The sequence below is a fragment of the Phoca vitulina genome, unplaced genomic scaffold (assembly GCF_004348235.1).
Source record: "Phoca vitulina isolate PV1807 unplaced genomic scaffold, GSC_HSeal_1.0 scaffold38, whole genome shotgun sequence".
Lineage (NCBI taxonomy): Eukaryota > Metazoa > Chordata > Mammalia > Carnivora > Phocidae > Phoca > Phoca vitulina.
In genome coordinates this window covers 15,837,739-15,863,294 of record NW_022589741.1, presented here as the reverse complement: position 1 = coordinate 15,863,294, position 25,556 = coordinate 15,837,739, and the positions used below count along the sequence as shown (strand labels likewise).

Here is a 25,556-nt window from a genome sequence, read left to right as displayed (position 1 = left end):
CCAGCCCGAGAGGTCACCCACCTACAGCCCCAGCAAGTCCCAAACACGCCAGCCGAGTGACGGGCCATGGAAGCCACAGATGCCTCCAGAAGCAACGGGGCCAGCCCGGAAGCCAGGGATGCCCGCAGCCCCCCGGGCCCCAACACCCTGGAGAATGGGGCCAAGGCCGAAGGCCAAGATGCCAAGACCACCAACGGGCACGGCGGGGAGGCGACCGAGGGCAAGAGCCTGGGCAGCGCCCTGAAGACAGGGGAGGGCAAGAGCTCCCTGTTCTCGGGGAACGAGTGGCGGCGGCCCATCATCCAGTTTGTCGAGTCCGTGGACGACAAGGGCTCCAGCTACTTCAGCATGGACTCTGGGGACGGCAAGAGGTCCCCCTACGCCGGGCTCCAGCTGGGGGCCAGCAGGAAGCCGCCCCTCTCCTTCGCCGAGAAGGGGGAGCTGCGCAAGTCCATCTTCTCGGAGCCCCGAAAGCCCATGGTGTCCATCGTGGAGCCCGGGGAGGCCCGGCGGAACAGCTACCCCCGGGCCGACGGCAGCCTCCTCCTGCGCTCCAAGTCGGGCTCCGAGGAGGTCCTGTGTGACTCCTGCATCGGCAACAAGCAGAAGGCCGTCAAGTCCTGCCTGGTGTGCCAGGCCTCCTTCTGCGAGCTGCACCTCAAGCCCCACCTGGAGGGCGCCGCCTTCCGCGACCACAAGCTGCTCGAGCCCATCCGGGACTTCGAGGCCCGCAAGTGCCCCCTGCACGGCAAGACCATGGAGCTCTTCTGCCAGACGGACCAGACCTGCATCTGCTACCTCTGCATGTTCCAAGAGCACAAGAATCACAGCACGGTGACCGTCGAAGAGGCCAAGGCCGAGAAGGAGGTAACTCGCAGGGGCATCTGCTCCCCTGGGTGCTCCTGGGCTTGGGGCCTTGAGTCTCTGCTGTCCCTGGCTCTTTCCGAATCCATTTGTCGCCCCTCTGCACCCGCAGGCTGGGGGTCAGAGGGGGTTTCCCTAATCCTCTAAGGCCTCAGGAGACAGGGGTATTGCCTACATGAGCAAATGGAGGCTCAGGAATGACTGGGGGCTTGATCAAGGTCACAGGATAAGTTCACATCGGATCAGAGAATCCATCCGGGCTCAAGCTTGGGCTCTGTGCCTGGCTGCAGTGTTTCTTCTTTTTTATTTTTTATTTTAGGGAGAGAGAATTCTTAACACCTGAGCAGGACTGAGCGCTGGGGCAGGGGTCATGGGTGAGGAGGAGGGAATTTGGGGTCCACTTAAATGCTTTTTTTTTCCCCCTCTGGCTTTAGACTCTGCATTTGCAGTATAGGGGCTTCTTGCTGCTTATCCGACCCCCGCCGGCCAGTCTCTTGACTTCCCCAACGGCGTCCTCTGTCCCCTTCGCTGGGCTCTGTGTGCTCTGTGTGTGTGGTTGCAGGCACGTGCCTGTCGGTGGACGCTGCTCGGGGAGGGCTGCCGTTTGTGGGTGGGTGGGACGCACATATATGTGTCTGTATTGTATATGCAGCGGGCGTTTGGTGCCTGTGTTTGCATACGGGACAGGCAAGAGCATCTGCATGATGGCTGTCCGTGTGACGGTGCCCGGACCTCCCTGGGGAGGAGCAGAAGCTTGTGGAGGCTTGTGAAAGGGCTGCACACGGAGAGAAGGCGTTCTGGGCCAAAGGCTCAGCTGGGGTTGCTGCCCCTTGCCCCACAGATACTGGGCAGCCCCCCGCTGGGGTGAACCTCCTGGTGCTCAATGTGGGGGACGTGGCCTTCCTCGACAGCTTCTCTCTACGCCTCCGATTGGGGCAGCCCGGGACCCCTCCCCGCCCAGGCTTCCTGGCCAAGAGTTAGCTGATCCTTTTTCTGTACCCCTCACCCACACCCCTGGGCAGAGAGAGACGGGTTACAAATGGGAAAAGACGCAAAGATCCTTTTCAGGAGCCTTGTTTGGCCCAGGAAGGTGTTCCCAATTCCCCGGTGCCCCCACCCCAGCCTGGCCTCAAGCCTCAGGCTGGGAGACAGTGACAGGGCAGGGCGGTGGAACCCATCCTTCGGGAGCTTCCTTGGGAAACCACAACAGAACCAAGGGGGCAATCATCTTCATCTGGTGCAACCCAAAAAACTGCAGAGCCTCAGACTGGGTTCCGGGAGAGCCAACCAAGTTCCAGCCCTGGTTTTTGCCTCTACTTAGCCGTCGGACCACAGACAAGTCCCTTCCATTCTGTCAGTCCTGGTTTCCCTATGTGTGTGAACCCAAGGTGTTGGACTAGATTGGTGGTCTTCAAATTCCCCCACGGAGTCCCAGGATTCTTGGAAATGTCAGGGATGAGGACGGGGGCAAATTGGTGCCAAGAAGGCGGTGGCCTCAGGTGCCCACTTCCACTTCAAGCAATATACACGCTAATTTATCTGTTTTATATGTCGGGTTTGCGCGCAAATTGCATCTGAAACCAGAGTGTCACCTAAAGAATACCCGAGTACCCCTGGAGGGCTGAAGGGTCTTGGGCAGCCCTCTGTGGAGGCGCTGGGAACTTGGAGTTCACCTTCTGGTGCTCGGAGCCGCCGTAGGACTCAGAGACAGAGCCCTCGCCCTTGAGGGCTCACGATGTAGGTCAGGAGGCAAAGCTCAGATGCACAAACAAGCCCGGGGAGCATCCGCCCAGTTACACAGAAGCAACTGTAGATCAAAATCAAACTGTAGCAGGCGGGATGGCAGGCTGGCTGGAATCCTAGCAATCTCCTCCGTCTCCTCCTTCACCTTGCAGACGGGGACACAGGCCCCGGGAGAGGGAGGGACCTGTCCAAGCTAGTAGAGGGTGAGGAAGAAGTCCCCTAATTCTCTTCCAATATTTGAGAGCAACTGAGGGGAAGGGCATTGAGGAGATGGGATTCAGGATATGTGGGCTTTACAGGGATTTCAGGGGAAAATGCCTGATCAATTGGAGTGACTTAAACAGTGGGAGCTTCAGACAGCATGTGTGCGCGCGCGCACGTGCGTGTGTGTGTGTGTGTGTCTGTCTTTCTGTCTGCACGTGCACCCCAGCGGCGTAGGGATGGTCAAGGAGTGGTGCAGGGTGGCCAGGAGACTGGGCTGGAGCACAGCTGTTTGTCTAGGCTTGGCTCTGCTGGAATGTCAGACGTGGGGGACATTGGTACCAAGCAGGGTTAGTGGGTTGACTGATTGAAATGAATAAGCATGTCAATCCTGGCTTCCTTTGGAGGCATCCCCCGTAGACCCAAACATCAGCCCACACACAGTTTTTTGCAAGGAGCCCTGTCCAGAACCTGTTCAGCAGGCCAGCTGGTGAAGGCCCGGGTGAGGTCATCTGAGACCGATCTTGAATGGTTGCACGAGGCTGCAGGTGACAGCCGGGCCGTGGGTGCTCATCTCCTGGGTTTTGACTCTGCTGTAGCCTCCGAGCGGGGGCCATGTTGGAGCAAAGGCCACTTGATGTGAAAACATGCCCATCCTTCTCTGGTGGATCCAAGACCAGAATGTTCTAGTTCCACTCCAAATGTTAGAAGGGATCCTACAGATGTCCACTCCTCTGCCTCTGGACATTCCCCAGGCTGGATTAGGCTGATGAGATTACAGTGTACATATCCATCCTTTTTCTGTGTCTCATGGCCCATCCTTCCGTCTATCCCAAGTCCCTCCTGCTGCATCGGATCAGGAAGGATCCTGTTAGGGGCTGGTGGGGGAGCTCCTGCTCTGGGACAGGGTGGGCGAGAACAGAGAGGGGTGACCTCCATGGATGCTGAGGGGAAGCAGTTTATCTTGGAATCTCTTTAGAGACAGGAGGCAGGGGAGGAAAGAGACATTCCAGTTTTTATGGAGCACCTGCTCTTTACCTGTCACTCCTGACAACAGCACCACAGGGTGTGGGCTACTGCATCTATTTTAGAGATGAAGACATAGGCCCAAAGATGCCAAGAGACTTCTCCAGAGTCCCAGCATGGAGTGGCAGAGCCAGGATTCAGACTCTTCTGATGGCAGTTTCCTCTCTACCATTTTACACTTTGTTTTCACAGGATGGCAGGCTATCCTGGGGAGCGTGGGGGCGCGGGGCAGGGGGGAGTGCATCCTCAGATTGGAATCACCTGGAGAATCAAGACTCAGCTGCCTGGGCCTTTCTCCAGGAGGTTCTCATTCAGGGGGTTGGGGCCTGGGATCTGTATTTTTAAGTCTCCCTTGGTGATGCTGATGTGTAGCCAGGTTGGGAATCAGGTATCTTGTCCAACATCACCAGGAGAAAATCGAGGCGTGGTAAACGTGGGGTGACTTTCTCAAGGGCCCACTGCCAGTCTGGAGACAGCTGGGTGCTACTCTGTCTACCCCGTCTTGCGCGGTCCCTGTCCCGACACCCGAGGAAGCAGAAGGGACTGGGAGCCCCCATCACGCAGACTAGTACTGGGCTATTTGACATCTGGGTGGAAATGGGGAAATCTATCCAGCATTTCAGATTCTTATCCAGATAATTACCGTTTGTCTGAGAGTACAAATTTGGCAATTAACTGGCTCATTTGGCAAATATCAGAGCCAACGGCCCATGTGGTTAAATCAAGCCTCATCCCCCCTTCCCTGGGGCCGTGCAGGTACCACCTGTCCAGGTGAGTGCTCAGGGGTGTCTGCAGCGGAAGGCCCATCGGATTGGGGCGCCCCCCGCTGCTGTGCCATCACTCTGCTCTCAGGGAAAGCTCTGCTCCCCCAAGGCCAGAGGGATTTGCGGGCAGGGTGGCCTCCTCAGTGCCCATCCCAGGCAACAGAGCGAGAGGCAACTGGACGAGTGTGGGAGAAAGGAACAAAGGAGGCATTTAGGGACAGGCCTGGGCAGGGTGGAGGGAAGGAACCGGGAGTGGGAGGAAGTGAGGAGGGAGGTGTAGATGGGGATGGAGGGGTGGGGGAGCTGAGGTCCCATCAGATATCAGGGGCTTTCGTCAGATGCCAAGGGAGGAGGGAGAGGGAGAGAGAGAGCTGGGGCCTCAGGGGGCGAGAAGGAGGGTGTGGGGAGGAAAAAGGGGTGACGAGGAAAGAGGCAGGATGGCCAAACTGTACATCTGTGGGGTGGGGGAGCCTAGGCAGGCTTAAGTTAGCAGGCGTGAAGCGGAGGACAACGTCTGGAAGATTCAAAGAGCCTAGAGGCTAAGAGGGCACATAATGAGATCTGATTCCTGTTGTTACATTTTGGCCTCAATGGCTTTCTAGCTCTGAAAACTCAGGCAAAGTTCCTAATCTTTTCAGGCCTTAGTTTCTGCATCTGTAAAATGGGGTAACACCACTTGCAGATGAAAGAAGAAAAAGGCTGGTGCTCAATAATACAATTAGTGTCCTTCCTTCTCCTACTTTTGTGGGGGAACCCACTATCTTGGAGCCTTCCTATGTTATATTTTTTCCCACATCCTGCCTTTTCCAGCTTCAGGCAGCCCTGTTAGCAGGGAAAAGTTGCCAAGAGCCACACAGATGCTGCATACACCCCCAGGGGTCTCACCCCAAACCGTCCTCCGCAGAGGGGAGCCGTCATCCCAGAGGCGAGAAGGGACCCTTGTAGCCGCACGGAGCTCCCAGTCCAAGGCCCCTTCCCCAGGCCCACTGTGTCCTGCAAGTCTGGTCTTGCGAGGCCCCCTCCCAGCCTGGGTCCGACTTCCCCCGTGCCCCAAAGAAACACGGAGCCGAGTCTCTCCTCCCGCCTGACTGAGTCTTCCGCCCACTGCTGCAGACAGTGTGTTTCCGCTTCCGACCCTGCCCTCGCATGCTTCCAGATCGGCTGCTCCCGCCCTCCCGTCCTGGGTCACTGGCCAACACCTCTGGCCCTCCTCGTCACACCTCAGCCAGCCCTGTGGCCTGCTTCCTTCCTTTTCTTCTGCAGGATGGACCCCCAGTGTCTGACTCCCTCTGCCCTTGGCCTGGGCTCTTCGTTGTTCTAACCCCCTTCCTTTGCACTCGCTCTTGGGCCAGTGAATCCGCGCTTGTCGGGTGAGACTTCTCACCTGCAGGCCCCGACCCAGCCTCCTGCTCCCCTGGCTCCTGGCAGGTAGCCCCGGCACCTCTGCTCACGCCATATGACTCCTCTGGCCTTAACCTTCTCTGGTCATACCGTTTCCCACGGGCAAGGTCAGCCTACCCTCATTCCCTTCCCCTCCCTCTACTCTGTTCTCCCCAGTGTCCTCCAAGTGTCAGTTCTCCACGACGCAGGCCTCTGGGCCCACATTTCTCCCTGTACCCCGACAGCCTACACACTATCCCCGGACCCAATACAGCGGCACCTGCTGTCCTCGCTGCTGAACACCACCAAGGCCTCACCTGATCACACCTGCCCCCCCCCCCCCCACCCGCTCACTTGTGCCCCACTGGCCTGCACCCTCTCTTCCAAGCCTGGCGGGAGGGAGAGCACCCGGCACGGCTCCTAGCGCATGGACCGTGCCCCGCACAGCGCGATGCTGGACCACTGGCCGGGGCTCTCTCTGTGCCGGGCACTTTCTGAGAGCTCCACTTCCCAGCTCCCAGCTCATCCCATGGCTTCTAGGGGGCAGACCTCTCACTATGTCCACGAAAGATAGAGCCACTGAGGCACAGAGAACTTAAGTCACTTGCAGAGGCCACCTGCTTAGAAGTGGTGGTAACTGGATTCGAATGTTTGGACTCCCAGTCCCAGCTCTGGGTGGGGTCCCTCCTGGCTCACCCGTGCTCATTCATGGGAGGGCTGCCCTCCCCACCCTCAGCCACAGGCCCCGGGGCATGGGAGTGAATGCACTTTCGTTCTCTGCTTTCCCATCCATCAGACCTTGTTCTGGGGGTGCTGAGGTAGGGCTGAGAGACCCAGGGACCAATGCCCCCTTTCTAGCCAGGTCAGGGGGTGTCAGCTGCAGTGGGGTGGCTTCCGGCTCTCCCCTTCACCTGGGGCCTTGCTCGGGAGCTCTCCTGGGATGGGCAAGGTGCCTGGCACAGACCCATTGTCCAGCCGTTTGTCTATTCTTTATGGCTCAGATCCTTCCAGGCCACTGGATCTGCCACCCGCTGTGTCCTGGCTCTCTGTCCTCTGCTCTCCACCCTCCCAGCACTGTGTCTCTTGGCTCCTGGCTTCTCCCCAGCTTTGTTCCAGAAACTAGGCCAAATCCCACCCTCATCTCCTTTCACTCCTTTCCTCCTGACAATCAGTGTCCATCTCTGGTGACAGCATTTTCCATGGTGCGGGATTTGCTGCCCATTGCTGGTGGGGCACATGCTACCTGAGAACCTGGAGTCTCCTTGCCGGGAGAGCCCAGGAGTGTGGGCAGAGAGGGGTTGTGGGGTGGGATCAGGGGTTTTCTGTCCGGGACCTCCACAGCTCTTGGTCCGGGCCTTCCCCATCTTCTCCACCTGCTCCCTGACCCTCTGGGCAGCCTTTCCAAGAAAGCCAGGGAAGCTCTCTCCACTCCCAATCCACTTCCCTGGGTGTCTGTGGAGGGACCCCAGTCAGCACCCCGTCGGCCTGGTGGAACCCTCCAGAGGTGCGACATATCTGTCCCCCGCTCAGGACTCCTTGCCAACAGAGCTCACATTCCTAGTGGCTTGTGGCTTCCTCATCTTGACTTTTCTTGTGGGTTCCTCAAAGAGATAGCTGGAGAAAGGCGTGGAACTCTGCTCAAAAGGTAGTGGGGAGACTGTGAGCACCCTAAGGCATTCTTGGATGCCTTAGTCTTCCTGCCTGCAGGGTGGAGATCACCCACCAGTCTTTCTAAGCTGGAAGGTGTTTTGAGATCACTGGCAGGGAGGGATCCCAGCAGAACAAAGAGGTGCCTCTTGGCCTGGCTGAATTGGCTTGGCCTTGGCTTCATGCCTCCCCTTTTGTCTCTGTTGTAGCTGCTTTCCAGAGAAGGCATTAACCCAATGGAAGGAAAATATTATCCATACTTTCCGCATCCATTAGAGCTCACGTCTCAAGGCACCTCGTCGGTCCTCTTCCCAACCCCACCCCCAGACCCCAGCAGGCTGCGTCCTCCCCTGAGCAGGGAGTCCCTGGAGTCTGTTTGTCTTCTCTCCTCCTCCCTTCACTGGCTCCCCCACCTCACCGACCCCGAACAGAAGTCCCTGTCTTGCCCAAACTGCGGACTGCACGGCCTTTCCCATAAACAGGTTTACAGCTGTGCCTGTCCAGACGGAATCCCTGCTGGTTGCAGCCTGGGCTCCTGCTTGCAACACAGGCCCCACGTCATGGCAGAGAAATGCTGCACACTGTTCCTGCCATGGGACACTCCCTGGGCTGGGCTGGGCTGGGCTGGGCTGGGTCCCCTTTCTCCCTGAAGCTTGAAAGAGGTAGAAGCTTCCTTCCCTCCCTGGTGGCCTCAGGTCCATTGAAAGGAGTGGGAACCCCATAAATGAACTAACCTTCCTGCTCACTTTGGGTGGAGGGACGTGGCAGAGGTTTAGTCCTTATAAAGACATGGCTGGGATGCCTAGCCCCCGAGGCCCGAGTTTATAGCGACATACATCCAACAGTTTGACTTGTTGCCAGATCCCTGGTGACAGGCTTGGGGCCTGGCATATCCGAGGTCCCAGTGACTGTTTGCAGAATACAGGCTGAAGGGCTGAGTGGTGAGCTCTGCCCAAGCTGGCTCCCTGGCTGGGCCCACTCCCTGATTCTCTGATGCTCCTCCACCTCCCTACCCCTGCTGGACTTCTCTAACCCTGGCTCCTTCCCTGCAGACAGAGCTGTCCCTGCAAAAAGAACAGTTGCAGCTCAAGATCATCGAGATTGAGGATGAAGCTGAGAAGTGGCAGAAGGAGAAGGACCGCATCAAGGTGAGCCGCCCCTGGGGCCATGGTCTTGCTGTATGCTCACCCCGCCTGTCCTACCTGGGAGGGGGCAGGCGTTGCCTCCTGTTCCAGGCCTCAGGCCCCCATTTATACTCCACACTTCTTTCTTCTGGGTTCTCCCACCCCTCTGGCATCCCCACCAATTCCCTTTCTAAGTCCGGGCCAGGCATTCAGGTGGAATCTCGTCCGTCACCTAATGCTCAGTTGACACCATCCCAGCAAATAAAGAACCTAGATCAACCTGTCCTCCGGTGTGTCCTCCAGTGTCTACTCCATCCACCAGACCACACAGCCACCAAATGCATGACGTTGTCCTTTTACTGGTGCCAGTATGGCTGGATGGATACATGTCTGCCATGGTTTGAGTAATTGCAAACCACTATCTGAAATCACTGACTCTTGACCCTGGCTACATGAACAGCCTGTCAATTCACTTTCTGAATGATGTTTGGTTCTAGTTGAGGTTTCACTGAGTGCAACCTGACTCATGGGGGATCTTCTGGGTCCATGGAGTTGCCCAAGGTTGGAATGATGGCTCAAGTCAACCCACCCAGGGGAGGAGTCATAGATAGATAAAGAAGAGTGGGCTGTGAATGAACCTGGCCATCTCTATTGACATTCAAAGATGCCTTTGAATGAGATCCTTAGCCAAACAGGCTTGCTGGATTGGGGCAGTAGAAATGTCCTGGTTCTGACTCTGGGTTGGGAACCTAAAGATACACCCCACTCGGGAGGTTTTTAAAATTCCCGAAACCCTCCTTCCTCTCTCCTCTCACTCTGGACCCAGAGCTTCACCACCAGTGAGAAGTCTCTCCTGGAGCAAAACTTCCAGGATCTGGTGCGGGACCTGGAGAAGCAAAAGGAGGAAGTGAGGGCTACACTGGAACAGCGGGAGCAGGATGCCGTGGACCAAATAAAGGTGATCGTGGATGCTCTGGATGAGAGGGCCAAGGTGCTGCATGAGGACAAGCAGACCAGGGAGCAGATGCAAAGCATCAGTGACTCGGTGCTGTTTCTGCAGGTACAAAGCAACTCCTCTACCATTCGATCCCTCAATCCTTACATCCACATTCCCAGAACCTTCATCCATCCATCCATCCTTCCTTCCTTCCAAGCTCCATTCCATCTGCCCACTTAATTTTTCCATCCGAGCCATTTCACTACCTACCCCAGAGATGGCACGCAAATATCACCTTGTACCAACTTCAGTTGATATGTACTAACAGTGCTCCAGGCTCAGTAGGAAAGAGTTGTGGGGTTGATTAGTGAGGTCTGCTTTGGGTATGGGGCGTGGCATAGAAGTGCTGCCTATGTGTTATCCTTGACCTTATCTGTCTGTCTATTCATCCACTCATCCTTCCAACTGCTAGAGTGTTTTGGGTACCACTGCATGCCCAGGACTCTGGTAGGTGCTGCGTAGAATAGAGAAGTATAAGACATGGTTTTTGCCCCCAAGGAGCTGCAATCCAGCTGCGAAGATAAGACCTGTACAATTAGAGAGCAATATAGAAGAGTATGTAATTAAATGATAAAGCGTGTGGTTCAGGAGATAAGTGCCCATGGAAGCTCTGGGAAGGGCAAGCATGCCGGAGTGATCTAACACAGCTTTGTGGAGAAGGTGGAATTTGAACTGGGTCTTGAGGGCCCGTAAAGGTTTCAGAAAGAGGAGGGACTCTCCGGCGAGGGGAGAAGGGAGGTGAGAAGCACAAAGTGCAGAGGCAGGCTTAGAGGGTAGTTTGTAAAGGTGGCGGTAGCACCATGACTGACCCAGAACATTCTAGAAATACCTTGCATCTCCTTAGTGCTTTCACTCCCAAAGACGTCACAGCTTGTGTCGCTCTCAGAAACCCCTGTGAGGTAGGATGACGTGTCCAGTTGAAGAGGTGGGAACCATGGAGTCATATATCTGACTACTAGCACCATCAGGGATGTTAGCATCTAGTGGAGTTTGGTCAAACCCTTTCATTTTACAGAAGGAGAAAGGTATGAGGTGAGGACAAGTGGAGCTACTTCATAGCCGAGCTGTGTCTAGAACCCACAAGGCTCCCAGCGTTGAGCCTTCCAGCTGGACTGAGAGCTCCCTGCAGAGAAGTGTTCCCGTAGCTACTAAAGACCTAGAAAGTTAATGGCTTCTTTCCTTCCTTGGTAGGAATTTGGTGCATTGATGAGCAATTACTCCCTCCCCCCACCCCTGCCTACCTACCATGTTCTGCTGGAGGGGGAGGGCCTGGGACAGTCACTTGGCAACTTCAAGGATGACCTGCTCAACGTGTGCATGCGCCATGTTGAGAAGATGTGCAAGGCGGAACTGAGCCGTAACTTCATCGAGAGGAACCACATGGAGAACGGTAGGTGTCCTCTGTGGGCCTGCCCCATGGTCATGGGCACTTTCCTCCCAGGCCGATCCCTGCTGCCTGGGCTGGCATCTAGCCAGCCGGCCTCTCATTGTTCCAAACCACCCGTCCTACGCAAGTTGTAGGGACTAGGATTCAGGGATTGTAACCCTCCACTGAACCGGCTGCCAAGGTTATGTGGTGTTACGAGGGCCCCCAAGGGCAGCAAGCATCTGGGCATTAGCTGCACAAATGTCTCCTCTCTGTGGGTCATCCATCAAACCCAGGGATTGATTTCGTTCAGAGCTACATCTGATTATGGGGCCCAGCCCAGCAGCTGTGTGGATGCTGCCACTTGTAAGGGCCAAGTGCTAACCTGGTGACTTTGCAGACTCCAGTAGGCGTGACCTAGAACTGCATCACGCTGGGAGGGAGACCTGACCTGTCACCATGGCCGCACTGAGTGGTGTTGAACCCGGAGGCTGGACCTGGCCTCACGGGCTGGGCTGGGGACAATGGGACACATGGGTCTCAGTGATTCACCCGCTCCCCTGAAGACAGTTTCTCTTCTGAGTCACGCTGTCCCGTCCCCCACTGAGGCCAATTGAATCACCTCACCGAAAGCCTCTTCATCTGAGAAACTAACCCATTAAGTCTTTTCTCAGCAGCCCAGCCCAGTCCCTTCAGGGCCTGAAGCCGGAGCACTTTCCCCCAAGGCCCCACCCAGTGGCCGAGGCCCAGCACAGGGCTTTAAGGACACTTCTGGCCCCAAACACCCAAAAGGAAGCAGTCCCTGTGTTTTGTCTCCAGGCGGAGCATGTGATTCTTTGGAGATGAGAAGGGGATAATAGTGTGCCGATGTGCTGGGGCTTAGGGGGCATCCATACAGCTTGGTGATGGTGACATCACACAGTGTCCCTGTGAAATGTGAGGGACATTCAGTCACACCTGAGGATCCCTGAGCCACTGCAGCAAGACAATTGTTAGGCTTCCAGCGGCTTTCGGATCCGGAAATCCTCCTTCTGATGACAATTATGATGGCATTAGCCGTGGTGGCTGACAGTGACCGAGGACTCCCGGTGCGCTGGCTTTGTGTGAGCACTTTACTTACCGTGGCTCACGTTCCCTGCAGGATGCACCGCATTTCCCAGATGAGAAGCCTGAGGCTCAGAGAAGTAGCTTTTCAAAGGGCACGCAGCTGAGCAGGGGATGTAGTTAGGATTCACACTCTGCTACTCAGCCTCCCGTGTCTTCCCATCCGGGAAGTTGCTGTGGCTGGTGGCCGAGCAGAGCGGTTGGGGAGTGTGAGGATCACGGTCCCTGGGGTACAAACCCAGGGGTGGAGCCCCTCCGCTGAGGTCTGCCCAGACGGAGGAGGGTGGCCCTGACTGGGCCAGGGTGGCCTGTGAGCCTTGCAGGGACCTCTGCCTGCCGCCCGTGCACTGTGCCATTTCTAGGTCATAATTGTGTTGACCATGGCCTCTGAGCAGCCCTGTGCCCTGTGCGAAGTGTGCAGGGAGGCGCTGCGAGGAGTAGGGTGGGTGCTGCTGACGTCAGCAGCCTTGCACCTGGGCCTGGGGCCCTGGGCCTCCATGTTGGTTTGTTGGGAGTGTGTCTGGCTATAGGGCGGGGTGGGGGGGATGGGAGGCCAGAGAGTCAGACCTCCTCTCCTCCTGGATGCCAGCCTACCCATCAGACCAGGGACTCAGTCCTACCCCCAAAGGCCCAGGGACCGACCACCATCATCCTGAGCTTGTGGGGTAGGCAGGGGTGGGGAGCACTGTGGGAAGGGCTGGACCAACACCTGGGAGGACACGTGTTTGTCGTGGAGTGCCCTCCTGTGTGTCAGACCCCTGCTAGGTATAGGTGATGGAGATGAAGGATAAGGGCCTGAGCCACTCATTCCTTCTCTTGCCCGGGGGAGAGGGAGAGGGAAGGGCAGAGGGAATGTAGAAGATGGGGAAGGAATGGGGTGGGGGGCAGCTGGGGGAAGGCAAGCGTGGCACCACCCATTTGTCTGGGTTTGAGGGTACACTGGTGGCTGGGGAGTGGAGTGCAGAGAGTCAGGGCCCCCCCCCCGCACAGCTCACTCCCCTCTGCGCGCCTCTGCTCAGCTGCCTGGATCCCTGGCCGTGGAGGCGGACGCTAGGACCTCATTCCATCCCCGTGGGCTGCTGACGGTGGCTGGGACAAAGTGAGGACGTAGGGATGAGGGCTCACACCCCAACTCTGCCCTTATTGGCCATGTGACATTGGGCAAATAACTTCACTTACCTCCTGAGCCTCAGTTTCCTGGTCTGACACGTGAGGATCTCCAACAAAGAAGAAATGGATGTCGGTGGCACCTTGTAAACTGCAAAGTGCTGTGCCTACGGTCTTACTCATGGGGGTCAGCCCCAGGAAGTAGATGGCTCCCTGCAGACCCTCTCTCACGTCCTAGCAGCTCAGGAGCAGAGGGGATGCTGGGCAGGGTGTGGTCTTCTCTGAGTTTGGAGAACGTCGCCTCTGCCTGGGACAGAGGGGCTGTGGGCTGACTCAGCAGAGCCCAGGGTGCCCCCAAGGGCCCGCTTCTCCCCACCTGCCCCTCTGATGACCGACCTCTGTCCCTCCCAGGGGCTGACCACCGCTACATGAGCACCTACACTAACAACTACTCGAGCGAGTGGAGCACACCTGATACCATGAAGAGATATTCCATGTACCTCATGCCCAAGGGTAAGAGAGAGCAGCCTGCCCCTCAGGGCCATGGGCCCGGAGACTCAGCCGGGTTCCACTCTGCCAGAGTGACCGTCACTGCGTTTGCCCGCGGAAGTCTGGGCGCATACCTGCTGTGCCAGTGGAAGCAAAAACAGTCCCCTCTTCCTCCCTCAGAAGCATCCGGGTTAGAGATAAATTACCAGCACCTGCCCCTCCTGGCTTCCCTCCCCTCCAGTCCCTGCCTCCAGTCTGAACACGTCCTTCCCTTTCCTTCCAGAGGGTCTTCTGGCTGCTATTTTCTCCAGCAACCATCTGCCGGGCCTGAGCTGTGTTCTGCTCCTGCTTGCGTTGTTGTAGTCCTAGGGGAGGGCCGTTCTGCTCCTCAAGGACAGGGAGACAGCCAGCTGGTCTACCTTTCCTCACCTCTCCCTCCCGGCATGCCGCCTGGCCCTTAGCCCTCCCTCTCTGGATCCTGGATGGTCCCGGCCTGTGCCAGCCTGGGTGGAGGTATAGACCAGAGCCTGCCTGTCTTTGGCCTGGGGAAACCTATTGCATCTTTTTGCACCAGCAACAAACCACAACAATGACCGTTACATAAGGGGGGGGGGGGGGGGGGGTGCCAGGTGTGTCAGCCCTCAGATAGAGGGGGTGTGTGTGCGCGCATGTTGAAGTGGTCTTCAGAAGAGTGGGGGTGTGGGGAAAAGCGAGAAAGGAGACAGGGAGATGTGGGGAAGGGGCTGGGGACAGGGGAGCGCCCAGGCCTGAGCGCTGATTCATACACCTCAGACACACACACACCATGGGAAGGGCGTAGGGGATTTAGAGATGAGCTCAGCGGGAGCAACCTCTGTTGCTCCACCCAACTTGAAAACAACACCTGGGCCCTGGCAGAGGCCTGGCGAGGCACCTGGGCAGCCGAGTCCCCCCTGCCCCACATTCTTGGTGTGGGCCAGGCCAGCCAGCCTGGCCCCTTCCCTTCCCAGGGCGCTGTCCTTGGAGCCCAGTCCTTGAGCCGGTGAGCGGCATTAACCAGCCTCCCCAGTGTCCCTTGCCCTGGTCGGTCCTTCTGAGGACCCCGATGTGCATTGATCCCCTCAGCTGGTCCCTGCTTGGTTCCCCCAGCTCCGTAGGGGACTGAGGGGGGTGTGGGTTCCACTGCAGTTGGGGAGAGGAACAGAGCAGCAACAGGGGATAGAGGGAGGAACACCTGCCAAGATATTGCCCTTGAGCCAGGACCTGGGGACCTTGGGCCTGAGAGGAGAGAAATTCGGCTCAGATGCTAGGAAGTCTTTTAGCTTGTCACTGAGTCAGGTGGTGACATTTGTAGGTGGAAGAAACAGGTTCATCCTGTGTCCCTGCCCTTGCACTGAGGACAGGAGGAAGGAGGAAATCTGCCCTCTGGGAGCTCCCAGGCTCAGGGTAGAGGCAAGGGAAGGGCCAGGGAGAGTCAGCAAGGGGATTGGGAGACAAGGCCACCCAAGGGCCACTGGCATGAGTCTGGGGGCTCTGGGGCAGTGAGCTCAGGCAGTAAGACTTCCCAGTGGAGGCTGGTTTCCAGGTCCCTGAAAGACGGGCAGTGTGCTCAGTAAAGAGGCACAACCGTGATGGACAGAGGCCACCCAGGTGAGAGGACCCACAGGTGCAGAGGCTTACAGAAGGACCAGCAGGTGCTTGGCCAGGCAGGCCAGATCTGGGAGCGGGGTGTTCGTTAGGTGGGAGGGGAGGAGCTGATCGAAGGACCCGGACACATGTGGGGAGCATGCCTTCTTCATCTGTAAAGTGGGGGTATGGAGCCCACTCTGCCAGCCTTTCAAGATTGTTCTGAGAACCCAAATTTGGAGGCTCCTGAGCAATGTGAGGTCTTGTCCCTGGAGGGGGAGCACCTGGGAGATGTTTGTGGCCACCGGTTCATCATCACTGGTGAGCCCTCACCTGGCCAAGGGCCCAACACCTGTGCCCCCCCACAGCTGCCATGATCCTCCTTTGTCACAGGCACCCCATCTCCCAGCCTCTGGGGTCTCCGTCACACAGAGACTGGCTCAGGAGGGAGGTGTCAGCTTCTCCGGCCTTGGTGATCCTCAAAGCCACCCAAGTAGGGTGACCATATGTCCCTGTCTACGCAGGAGGCTCCAGGTGCTCCTGCTTACTTACTAATAGTCTTCCTGTCACTCTTAAGTGTCCTGATCAGGAGGGCAAATTAAGCAGCTGCCTAATCTAGACCCAGAGGAGCTGTCTTAGCGGTGGAACCCCGGGTCCTGGGACAGGCAGTGGGAGCTGTCTGGGGACAAGGAGTCCCCCATAACCCCCTCAAGTCAGAAGCCACGGGCCTGCCTTGAAGCTGACTCAGCTCATCTGCTTCACAGGTGGGACCAGGACAGCCTACCAGCCGGGGTCCCCCGGCCGCCTCTCCAAGGAGACCAACCAGAAGAACTTCAACAATCTCTACGGCACCAAAGGTGAGAGAGTGGCTCAGCACAAGGAGGGGCAGGGCCTGTGGGGGGTGGGCCAGGGGCCAGGGGGCTGGACTCCCCAGTGTGAGGGGAATGTGGAGAGGTGGGATGGGCTTAGGGGCCCAGAGACAGGCAGGGAGGAGTCCTACTGAGCTCAAAGTGTGTGTGCATGAGTGTGCACGTGTGTGTGTGTGTGTGTGTGTGTGTGTGTGAGATGGTGTGTGACATCATCAGTTAGGCTGTGGGGAGGCAGCCTGGAAATCCCTGAGTCCATACGATCTTCTTCTCCCTGAACAGTGAGTCAGGGAAACCTGAAGTGGGGGTTATGTGTAGAAGCTTCCTTTAGCAAGTGTCGTGACCCAAGGACCTGCAGAGGACCTGGGCCCTTTGCTGATGGGTGCACGTCTGTGTTGAGAAATCATGGTGGTTAAGACAGACTAGAGTTGCTGTAAGCGGGATGGATGGCAGGACACAAAGCAGGGCCATCCCTGGAGACCCAGGACGTATTGCTGCCATGCCAGGTGAGGGACACGTCCTCAAGACCCAGAAAAGGTGATTGAGGGGTGGAGCCGTGGCTTCCCCAGGGAGAGCTGCCGAGCACGGACACCCCTCTGCCCAGTGTGGCGAGGGCACCCTCGTGCCAAGTGTAGGGCCATGCGCTCGAAGAGCCCAGGGTTTTGGAGGCTCTGGGGTGCCTGCCAGACATGTGCAGGGAGGGTGGGCCTGGGGCAGCTCCACCAGACATGGCCCCGGGAGGTCTCAGGTGGGGAGTGGGGGGCTTCTTCAGTGAGGACACGGGCCCTGAGAGATCTGGAGGGCCAGGGGCACCTGTAGACAGGGCAATGGCCAGGCCTCTGTGTCAGGGTTGGATGCCCACGGTTACTCCCACATGCACGGCAGACTGCGCACTCCGGGAGAGCAGAAGCTGGGTTTCTCTGGCTCACTACTGCAATCCCAGGGCCCGGAAGGAGGGGCTCAGGGAACATGAGTCAAAAGAGAGGAAGGGTGGACAAATGAGTGAATGAAAGGGTGGGCCTCTGGCCCCTTGGAGCTCTGGGTGGATGGGCTCATTAGGGGCCCACTGGGATGTGGCAGGGGTTCACAGTGGGGCGGGCAGACACCCCCAGCCGCCTCTGACTCCTGAGCCCCAATGTCAGGCCCCCGCCCTCCTGCAGGCGGCTGTGGGAGAGGACCACCAACCAGGACTGGGCCCTCTGCCACGGAGTGAGCTGACTGGGGAGAGTCCCAGTGCTCCGGGCTGCTGAGAGGGTGGGCCCGGGGCAGGTGCGTCATCTGTGGGGGGCTCTGAAGCCCCCAGACTCGAGTGCCCTCATGGTGCTCCTGCTGTTCCTTCCACACCCTCCCCACTGCCTCTCTCCTCTAGACTGCAGGGGCATCCTTCTAAACAGACCCTCGTCAGCCTCTTCCACTTGGCAAACAGAATTTCAGGACTTGTACCAGCTGCCTCTGTCCCCAAGTTTTAGCATGTGTTTATATTTATTTGTTTATTTGTTCTTTCATTCACCCATCAACCATACAATGAAATCTCCTAGGGACCAGGCTTCACACCAGGCGCTGGATGTGATGCTGGGCCAGATAGGCGTGTCCCCTGCCCCCAATTAAACTTGCCACTATAACCCGGGGGGACAAACGGGGAGCAGAGTGATGTGAGGCCTGGGGCTGAGGCACACACAGACTGGGGGAAGAGGACAGGGAAGCTGACACCAGAAGACCCAACACATTTGTTAAGGATGGGAAGCAGGTGGAGTATCTGCATTGTGCCTAGGGCAAGAGAGAGCCCGGGGTGCTGGCGGGAGCTCAGAGGCAGCCCGGATGGAAGGTGGGGTGTCGGAGGGGAGCTGAGGGAGGTGAAGCCAGGAAGTGGAGGTGGTGGTGAGGGGGGCAGGCAGGCAGCAGCCCCCGAAATCAGCTGTGTGCTGGTTAAGGACTAGGTACCTGAGTCTGAGCACAGTGGGCCTTCAGGGGCGGCAGGGACGGGCGGACACTTGGTGGTTTAGGACAACTTTGATGGTGGGAAGGATTGGCAGGAAGCATGCCGAGGGGCTGGGCGGATTCACAGAAATGGTCTCGTCCTGCCCGCCACCCCCATGCCAGGCTGCGAGGGTCTGATGCGCCTTGCTGTGCCCCCCAGGTAACTACAGCTCCAGGGTCTGGGAATACTCCTCCACCATTCAGAACTCTGACGAGGGGCCTGCAGTCCAAGGCAGCTCCTCCTTCTCCCTGAAAGGTGAGCTCTCCCCGCCCCGCCCTGCCTTTCCTGTCCCTCTCCAAGCTCTGCTCTGGCCTCTGCTCCCTCCCTCACCAGCCGCCCACCCTGGAGGGGACAGACCGCGGCCTGAGAGCCAGGGAGCTGCCTCCTCCATCCGAGTCTCAGCTGTCAGGGGAGCCTGGGCCCTGGGGCTTGTTTCAGCGAACGCTGGTCCCTAACAATGAGCTGCATTGTCAGGGAGGTGGGGACGCCACACCCCACCCCTGCCCCTGACATCCCCAGCGGGCTTCCATCAGGCCTAACTGAGTCCTCCTGCTGCAGAAAGTTTAGCTTTGTTCAGCCAGTGCCGGCCGGCCTCCGTTGACTCTAGAACACTGTGGCCATGTAGCAGCCTCCCCCATCCTGCAGAGCCAGAGTCCTGTCAGGCCCTTTTCCAGAAAGGCAGGACTAGACTAGATCTCTAAAGCCTCCCGAGTCTGACTCAGCTCCCCAGACCAGGCTGAGTTGGCCAGGCCCCTCCTGTCGCTTCGGAAAGGCCCTAGGGGCAGCTCTGTGCGCTGTGGTGTAAGCCAGTCTGTCTTCTGACGCCCGAGACATCTGGCCTGGACGCAAGGATACCAGGCTGGCTGGGGTCAGGGAGAGGGAAGAGAGAGGGCAGGGCAGGCAGGCCCCCAAGCAGTGGCCTCTGAAGGTGGCTTTATCATTCAGCTGTCCCTTCCAGGCTGGAATCCCAGCCTATCCCCAGGGCAGGGATTCTTGGAAGGACCAGCTCACCTTGCTCACCTTAGAAGGTGAATATGACTGGAGGGACCCAGCCTGCAAGACCCCTGGGGATGTCCTCTCCCCAAGCCAGGCCTGGGAAACTCTGGCACGTGCCTTGACCTGTCTGGCTCCCAGCAGTCCCTCCCGGCTCTCTGGTCAAGCCTAGATCAAAGGCTACAGGTCAGGGAAGATGGTCACCCCTGGTGTGATTTGGAGCTTTCACGCTCCAGAGTATCTCCCCATCGGCTTGCAGCGCCCCCCCACCCCCCCACCCCCCGCCGCAAAGACCTTGCCCTAGGAGAGCCCCTCCTCAAATACACCGAGCCCCACCCGTGAGGCTGGCCCCCACCTGTTCCTACTCCAGCAGTCCTGGAGGGAGGCTCCCGCATCTCAGCACCCCAGGTTGAGGTGTGACTGCTGCTGGCCCCTCCTGGGACCAGGCTGTGCTGTTAATGCCTCTCTCTCTCCCAGCAGGCACTGGGAAAGCCCCCTATCAGTTCACCACCTTGGGACAGGCCACCAGAGAGTTTTCCAAACCACTGGACGGCAGTGGGCGGTTTAAAAATAATCCTGGTACCTGCCTGTCTTCCCTCCCCTTCTCTCTCCCACAGCAGGGCAGATGGGACATCCTCTGGGGCTCTCTGCCACTTCTAGGGTGTCCTGGTCCTCCTCCCCAGAGTTGCTGGAAGAGGGATGCATCCCCCCCACCCCCAGCACCATCCCTAGCTCACCCTTCCACTGGACTTCTGTCTGCTGCACAAGGCTGGTCTTCTGGACCACCTCCCGCCCCCATCCCCATCCTCATCTCTCCTGCGTGGCTGGCGTGGGTTTTTCTTTCTGGGAACTGAGAATTGAGATCTGAATTCCTCCTCTCTCCACCTCCCACTCAGGACCCATGGAACCCTCTTTCCAAGGCTGCCCCCCCACCCCCAATGCAGGGAGAGACCTGGGTTCTCTGCTCCGTCTCCACCCTCTTGCTAAATGCAAACAGTGGGAAGGGTCAGCCTGGCTGGCTCATCCTCCCTTAGAGCAGCCGGAACGGGGCTCTGGGCTGCCCCAGCCAAGGACAGACCCTATTTATTTCTTGAGCTTCTCCTGTCGGGGTTATAGTCTGTTCCTTCCCAGGCCCCGAGGCCTGTCCCTGCAGGCCCATGGCTGAGACCAGGAGTGCTTTCCACAGTTCTGTGGCCCAGAGCTCCTTACAGATCCCACTGGGCTGAGGGGGAGCAGGGCAGGTGGGAGGACCAGGCCCAGATAGCACCCACGTGCTCCGGGCCCCGTGGGCTTGCGGTCTTAACCGTGGACCTTAGCCACTTGGCAAATGACTGCCTGTCCCTGGCCCCAGCCTCCTGCTCCTAGAACGGGCGAGAGGCCCTGGAACCGGGCAGGAGGAACATGAGGATGGGCTTCAGCATCCAGCAAAACCTGGGTTCGCATCCTGACTGCCACTTCCTGGCAGTGCGACTCAGGGCAAACTTCTCCCAGAAACGGGGTGAGGGTTAACGAGGAGACCTGTGCGAAGGTCTGCACGGTGGGGAAGAGGGGGCACTGTCCATGCAGCATAGGCCGTCGGAAAGGGCGCCTCCTGGTGGAAACCCTGGCCAGTTGTGCTCATGGGAAGGGGCGGGGTCAGTGGTGTGAACCTTCAGGGCTCATGGGGGGAAATCCTTGCGGAATAATGTGATCCTGATCCTGACCTGGATTTGGAGGCAACACTCCCCTGCCGCCTGGCCCAGCCCACCTGGCCTTTTCCTCCTCCCTCTGTTTGCCTGGGTGCCTCCTCCCTTTGGCCAGCCTCCCCAGGATTTTCCCCGGTGCCCACCCCCCAGCTGCTGCACATCTCTTCAGGGGTCGCTGCACTTGGTAGTGGGCTGGCTGGAGCTTGGTGGTCACTTTGGAGACGGTACCCGTGCTGCTGTGGTCCCCGGAGGCCCCAGCAGCCAGCCCTGCTTCCTCCGACCAGGGCCTCCTGTCTCTGCAGGCTATCCTTCCCTCATCAGGAGCCAGAGCCCCAAGGCCCAGCCCCAGACTTGGAAATCTGGCAAGCAGACTTTGCTGGTGAGTGAGGGGCTGCCAGGACAGCCTGTCTGGGCATAGGCATGTCCCGAATGGGCACTGAACGGGGCTCCCCGGGGGGCAGCTGGTCATCAATCACCCAGGGGAGGTGGTGGGAGGATGTGACCTCTCTGGGCCATCGGACAGAGGGAGGGGGCAGCAGGGCCTGAATTCCTGCATTCAGTAAAAGGTAGCAGAGACCCAGGGCTAACAGGCAGTGGATCTGGGTAAGCATGCCCTTTCTGGGCCTCAGTTTTCTAATCTGTAAAGTGGGCGGCCCTGATTCTTTAATTTGGCAAATGGTTGCTGGGTGTCTGTACTTGCTGAATGGGGACTTTGGCCCCATCAGCTCTGCGAGTGTGAAATGCTCAGTCCAGGGGATGGACGTCCTAATGATGGGTCCCACCTTCCTGGGGCCATTCCCCAGCTCTGACAGCACAGAGGCCGTTGGGGTGATAACGTGATGAGGCAGAGGCTGTCAAGTCAGGAATAGAGATATTTAGGGGCTCAATGGCTAATGTCCCTGAACTGGGAATTGAAGAACCACACAAGAGGGGAGCGTGGCCTTGGGGTCTGGCCAGCTCAGGGGATCCTAGGTGAGTCAGATTCCCTCTCTGAGACTCTGTTTCTGCAGTTTTATAATGCAGTACTGAGATACGGTGGTCCCCGATGCCCCTCCGACCTGACCCCCACCCAGGACCTCAGTGAGCAGGGCCTTCCTTCACAGGCTATGACTCCACCGCCCTGAAAGCTTCTCTCCTGGGGCCGAGGCAGACAGACAGCTGCCCTGGGATATGGGTGGCAGCAGGGGCTCGGCTGGGGACAGGGGCTAGGGTCCCCACTTCCCTGCCGTCTTTGCATTTGGAGGTCAGAGCATGGGGAGGTGATTTGCTCCAGGCCACGGCGACTGGGGCTGGTTTAATTGGAGAGAATCTTTAATTTGCTGGTGATGGGAGCTAAGTGATTGCGTGTGTAATTTGGAGCTGGGCCCAGGGGCATTGCAAGAGCAAGACTGCGAAAAGCAGATATGGGGAGGAAAAAAAAAGGTGTTTTGCTCCTGGACTCAGTCCTTGCCCTCCCTACCACACACTCTTCCACCTCCCAGGGCCTGGGTCTCAGCAGAGAAAGCTCATTACCGTCTTGAGACACTTGCTTGGCAGGGCAGGGTTCCCATGTCTGTGGCTAGCGTGCAGCGCCAGAAGAATGGATTCAGGTGCTCGCGTGGGAGGGAGGTTGTCCTGGGAGTCAGGATGCCTGGGGTATGGCCCTCGCCCTTGTACCCACTTGCTGTGTGGCCTCCTGTGAGCCTTTCTTCCTCTGCTGCAGTTCTCACAACTGTAACAGGAGTCGGGGGCCTGGATGATTCTATAGCCCATCGAGCTCTGACGTGCTGTGACCCTGAACCAGGGAGCTGACTGGGAGCAGAGCAGAGCTGGGAAGGTTGTTGCTGGCTCTGTGCTGAGACCGCTCCCTGAATGAGGGGCCAGGATGAGAGAGGCGAAGGGGCTGGGCTTGGGGACCCCACCTCCGTGTTGGGCTGGGCAGTTATTTGCCTTCTCTGCACCCTCTCTGTCAGAGGAATCATGCAGAGAGCCCAGAAGCAAATGCTTGATGCCCTTGAGACTCAAGGAGTAATCTGGAGACGTGGTTGGGGTTGTGGGGGTCGGGGGGTCGTGGGGGAGCTGTGGAGCTGGACTGCTAGGGCTTGAATCCCAGCTCCCCTACTCACCAGCTGGGTGGCCTCGGGCAAGTTTCTTAGCCTCTCTGTGCCTTGATTTGTTCATCTATAAAATGGACATGATAATAGTAACCCACTTAATTGGGCGGCTGTAAAAACCCCACGAGTCCTTCCATACAGGGCACACGTAACAGCATGGCGCAGTTCTGGAGAGGTGAAAATGCTGTGCGAAAGGGAGCTGGTGGTGCTGGGGCGGGGAGGGGGGCTCCTAGGCCACGGAGAGAAGGTTGGATGAGGGGCTGAGGTTCATGCTCATTAGCCGGCTGGCGAGAATGAACTCTGAGTGGGATATGAACCCGGAGACTCTGATAATATTGGGTAGATAGAGCCTGCGGGTTGGGCCACAGGCCCCTAGAACCATGGGTTCAGAGGACTGTTGCTTCCCCGGGGGGATGTGAGGCTAGGGGGGGTCTGGCTGGTCGGCTCCGCTGCCATCTGCCCTCCCTAACTACTCTTGTTTCCCTCCCCTCCCCGACAGTCTCACTACCGGCCCTTCTATGTCAACAAAGGCAATGGGATGGGGTCCAACGAGGCTCCGTGAGTTCCAGACAGGCAGCACACCGCGGCCCTGGCACCCCTGCCCTCCCCGGCTGATCCTGCTGCTCTCGCTACTGTGCTCATCTGCGTGGAAGGGGACCCCCTCCTCCTTCCCCCCGTCAGCCAGGCCCCATCCAGGCCCCTCTCCAGCTTTGGGACTTCTAACGGTCACCATCTCTCCTGTGCTCAGACACCAGCCATCGCAGGGGTGGGAGATAGGTGGGCTTCTCTCCCCTAACCCACCACCCTCCTCTTGGGTGGGATTGCTGGGGCCCACGTGGTGGCAGCCTGCCTCTCCCACCCATGCCGCTGCTGTCATGAGGCCTGTTGGCCGTTTCTCTCCAAGGCTCCTTCCCCGTGATGTGGTCAGTAGGTGCTTGGCCAGGATAGTTGCCTGTCTCTCATCCACGTGGGCCTAACTTCTTCCCACCAGCCCGGTCCCATCAGGAGGCCGAGCCTGCAGCCCTGGGCCACCTTGGAGGGGAAGCTCGCAGGGTCTCAGCATCATCCCCACCTTGCCAGGCGTCACCGTAACCGCATGGAGTCCCAAGGTCCCTGGGGATGGGCTCTCCTGGCTGCAAGGATGGTCTTAGCCAAGATAGGTCCCTCTTCTACCTGCTGAGATAAGCGATTCCCTCAACATGATATAATCCATCCATGAACATAGTTCCTGGCCCAGCTGCCCAAGGGACATGCCATTTTCCTCTGGAATTCTGGTCGTCCTGCTGTTCTGTGTCCTCCCTGGCGACAGCAAGTGAGCAGGCCAGGGGTGTGTCTCGGCTGGTCACTTGCAATTTCCAGGTAACTGCTGCTGTTATTTCTAAGGGTAGCTTACCCACCGCCTCCCACCCTCATCCACTGCCCCCATCCGTCTTCCTCCTCCCTCTGACTACCTTCCATGTCGCATGCTGTCATGGGGCGCAGGGCCTGGAGAGGGACCAAAGTAGGAGCAGCAAGGTGGGGCCCTTCCTCCTCTCACCATCCCTCCCAAGGGCCCTGGGGGCAAGGAGGCGGGGGCCAGCTGGCCAGGGGGAGAAGGGGGGCATTCAGCTTGGGCTTTCCCCTCTGGAATAAACCATTGATCACGGACTTCTTTTGTATTGAACAAACATGTCTAGAGGGTCCCCAGAGGGACTGGCTGCAGGTCTTCAGGACACTTTCCCACCACTGATTAGTGTGGGGTCATCTTTCCTCTTTCCTCCAGAAGACATGGCTCCATCAAGTCTCCCTCTCACCCCATCAGAGCCCCTGGGGTGCAGTGCAGGAGACTGGACCTTTGTTCTTCGTGGGCCTCACTAACAGTGAACAGAAGGGAGGATGGGGGGGAGTAGGGCACCCTGGGGTACGCTGAATACCCTGAGGCCTGTGAGTGCTCAGACCGCCCCATCCCCTGTCCCCATCCTCGGTCCCCTGTCCCCATCCCCCACCCCCATCCCTGTCCCCATCCTGGGTCCCCTGTCCCCATCCCCTGTCCCCATCCCCATCCCCGGCAGGGAGCAGGACCCCAGGAATGGCTGTGTATAGGCTGGAGTGGAGACTGGTCAGGGGCTTCTCTGTGGTGGGGAGAGCTTCCTGGGCAGGGGGACCCCACAGCCAAGGCCTGGCAGAAGAACCACCAGGCTCCTGAGGGCAGCACCCTCTTGGGCTTGGGGCATGCAGGAAGGAGAGGAGCCCAGAGAGGCCTGGAGGGGTAGTCAGGGAAGGTTTCCTGGAAGAGGCAAGCAAGACAGGAGGAAGCATGACTTGGAAGAGAGGGAAAGAGGGTGCAAGCAAAACGCACTCTTTCCTTGGTGTGGCCAGGACCGCCCCCCCAGGCCCCTTCATTCTCACTGTCCTTCCTTGCTCTGCTCCTCACCTGAGGCCAAACCACACCAGGGGAGCAGCCCTCTCCCCTGCCACCTAGTAAAAGTACCTAAATGAGCTAGCTGCTGGCGCATCATGGAGGGGCAACCCCCTTCCCTCCTCC

The 25,556-nt window shown here is 58.4% G+C and overlaps 1 protein-coding gene across 1 annotated transcript; it reads left to right on the top strand.

Moving 5' to 3' along the window:
• Positions 1-23,594, top strand: TRIM29 (tripartite motif containing 29). The gene is made up of 9 exons (XM_032428156.1): positions 1-867; positions 8,678-8,773; positions 9,576-9,809; positions 10,938-11,136; positions 13,735-13,836; positions 16,182-16,274; positions 18,421-18,516; positions 21,242-21,318; positions 23,532-23,594. The coding sequence occupies exons 1-9, from the start codon at positions 67-69 to the stop codon at positions 23,592-23,594; spliced, it is 1,761 nt and encodes a 586-aa protein (XP_032284047.1). The 5' UTR covers positions 1-66.
• The last annotated feature ends 1,962 nt before the right edge of the window (positions 23,595-25,556 follow it).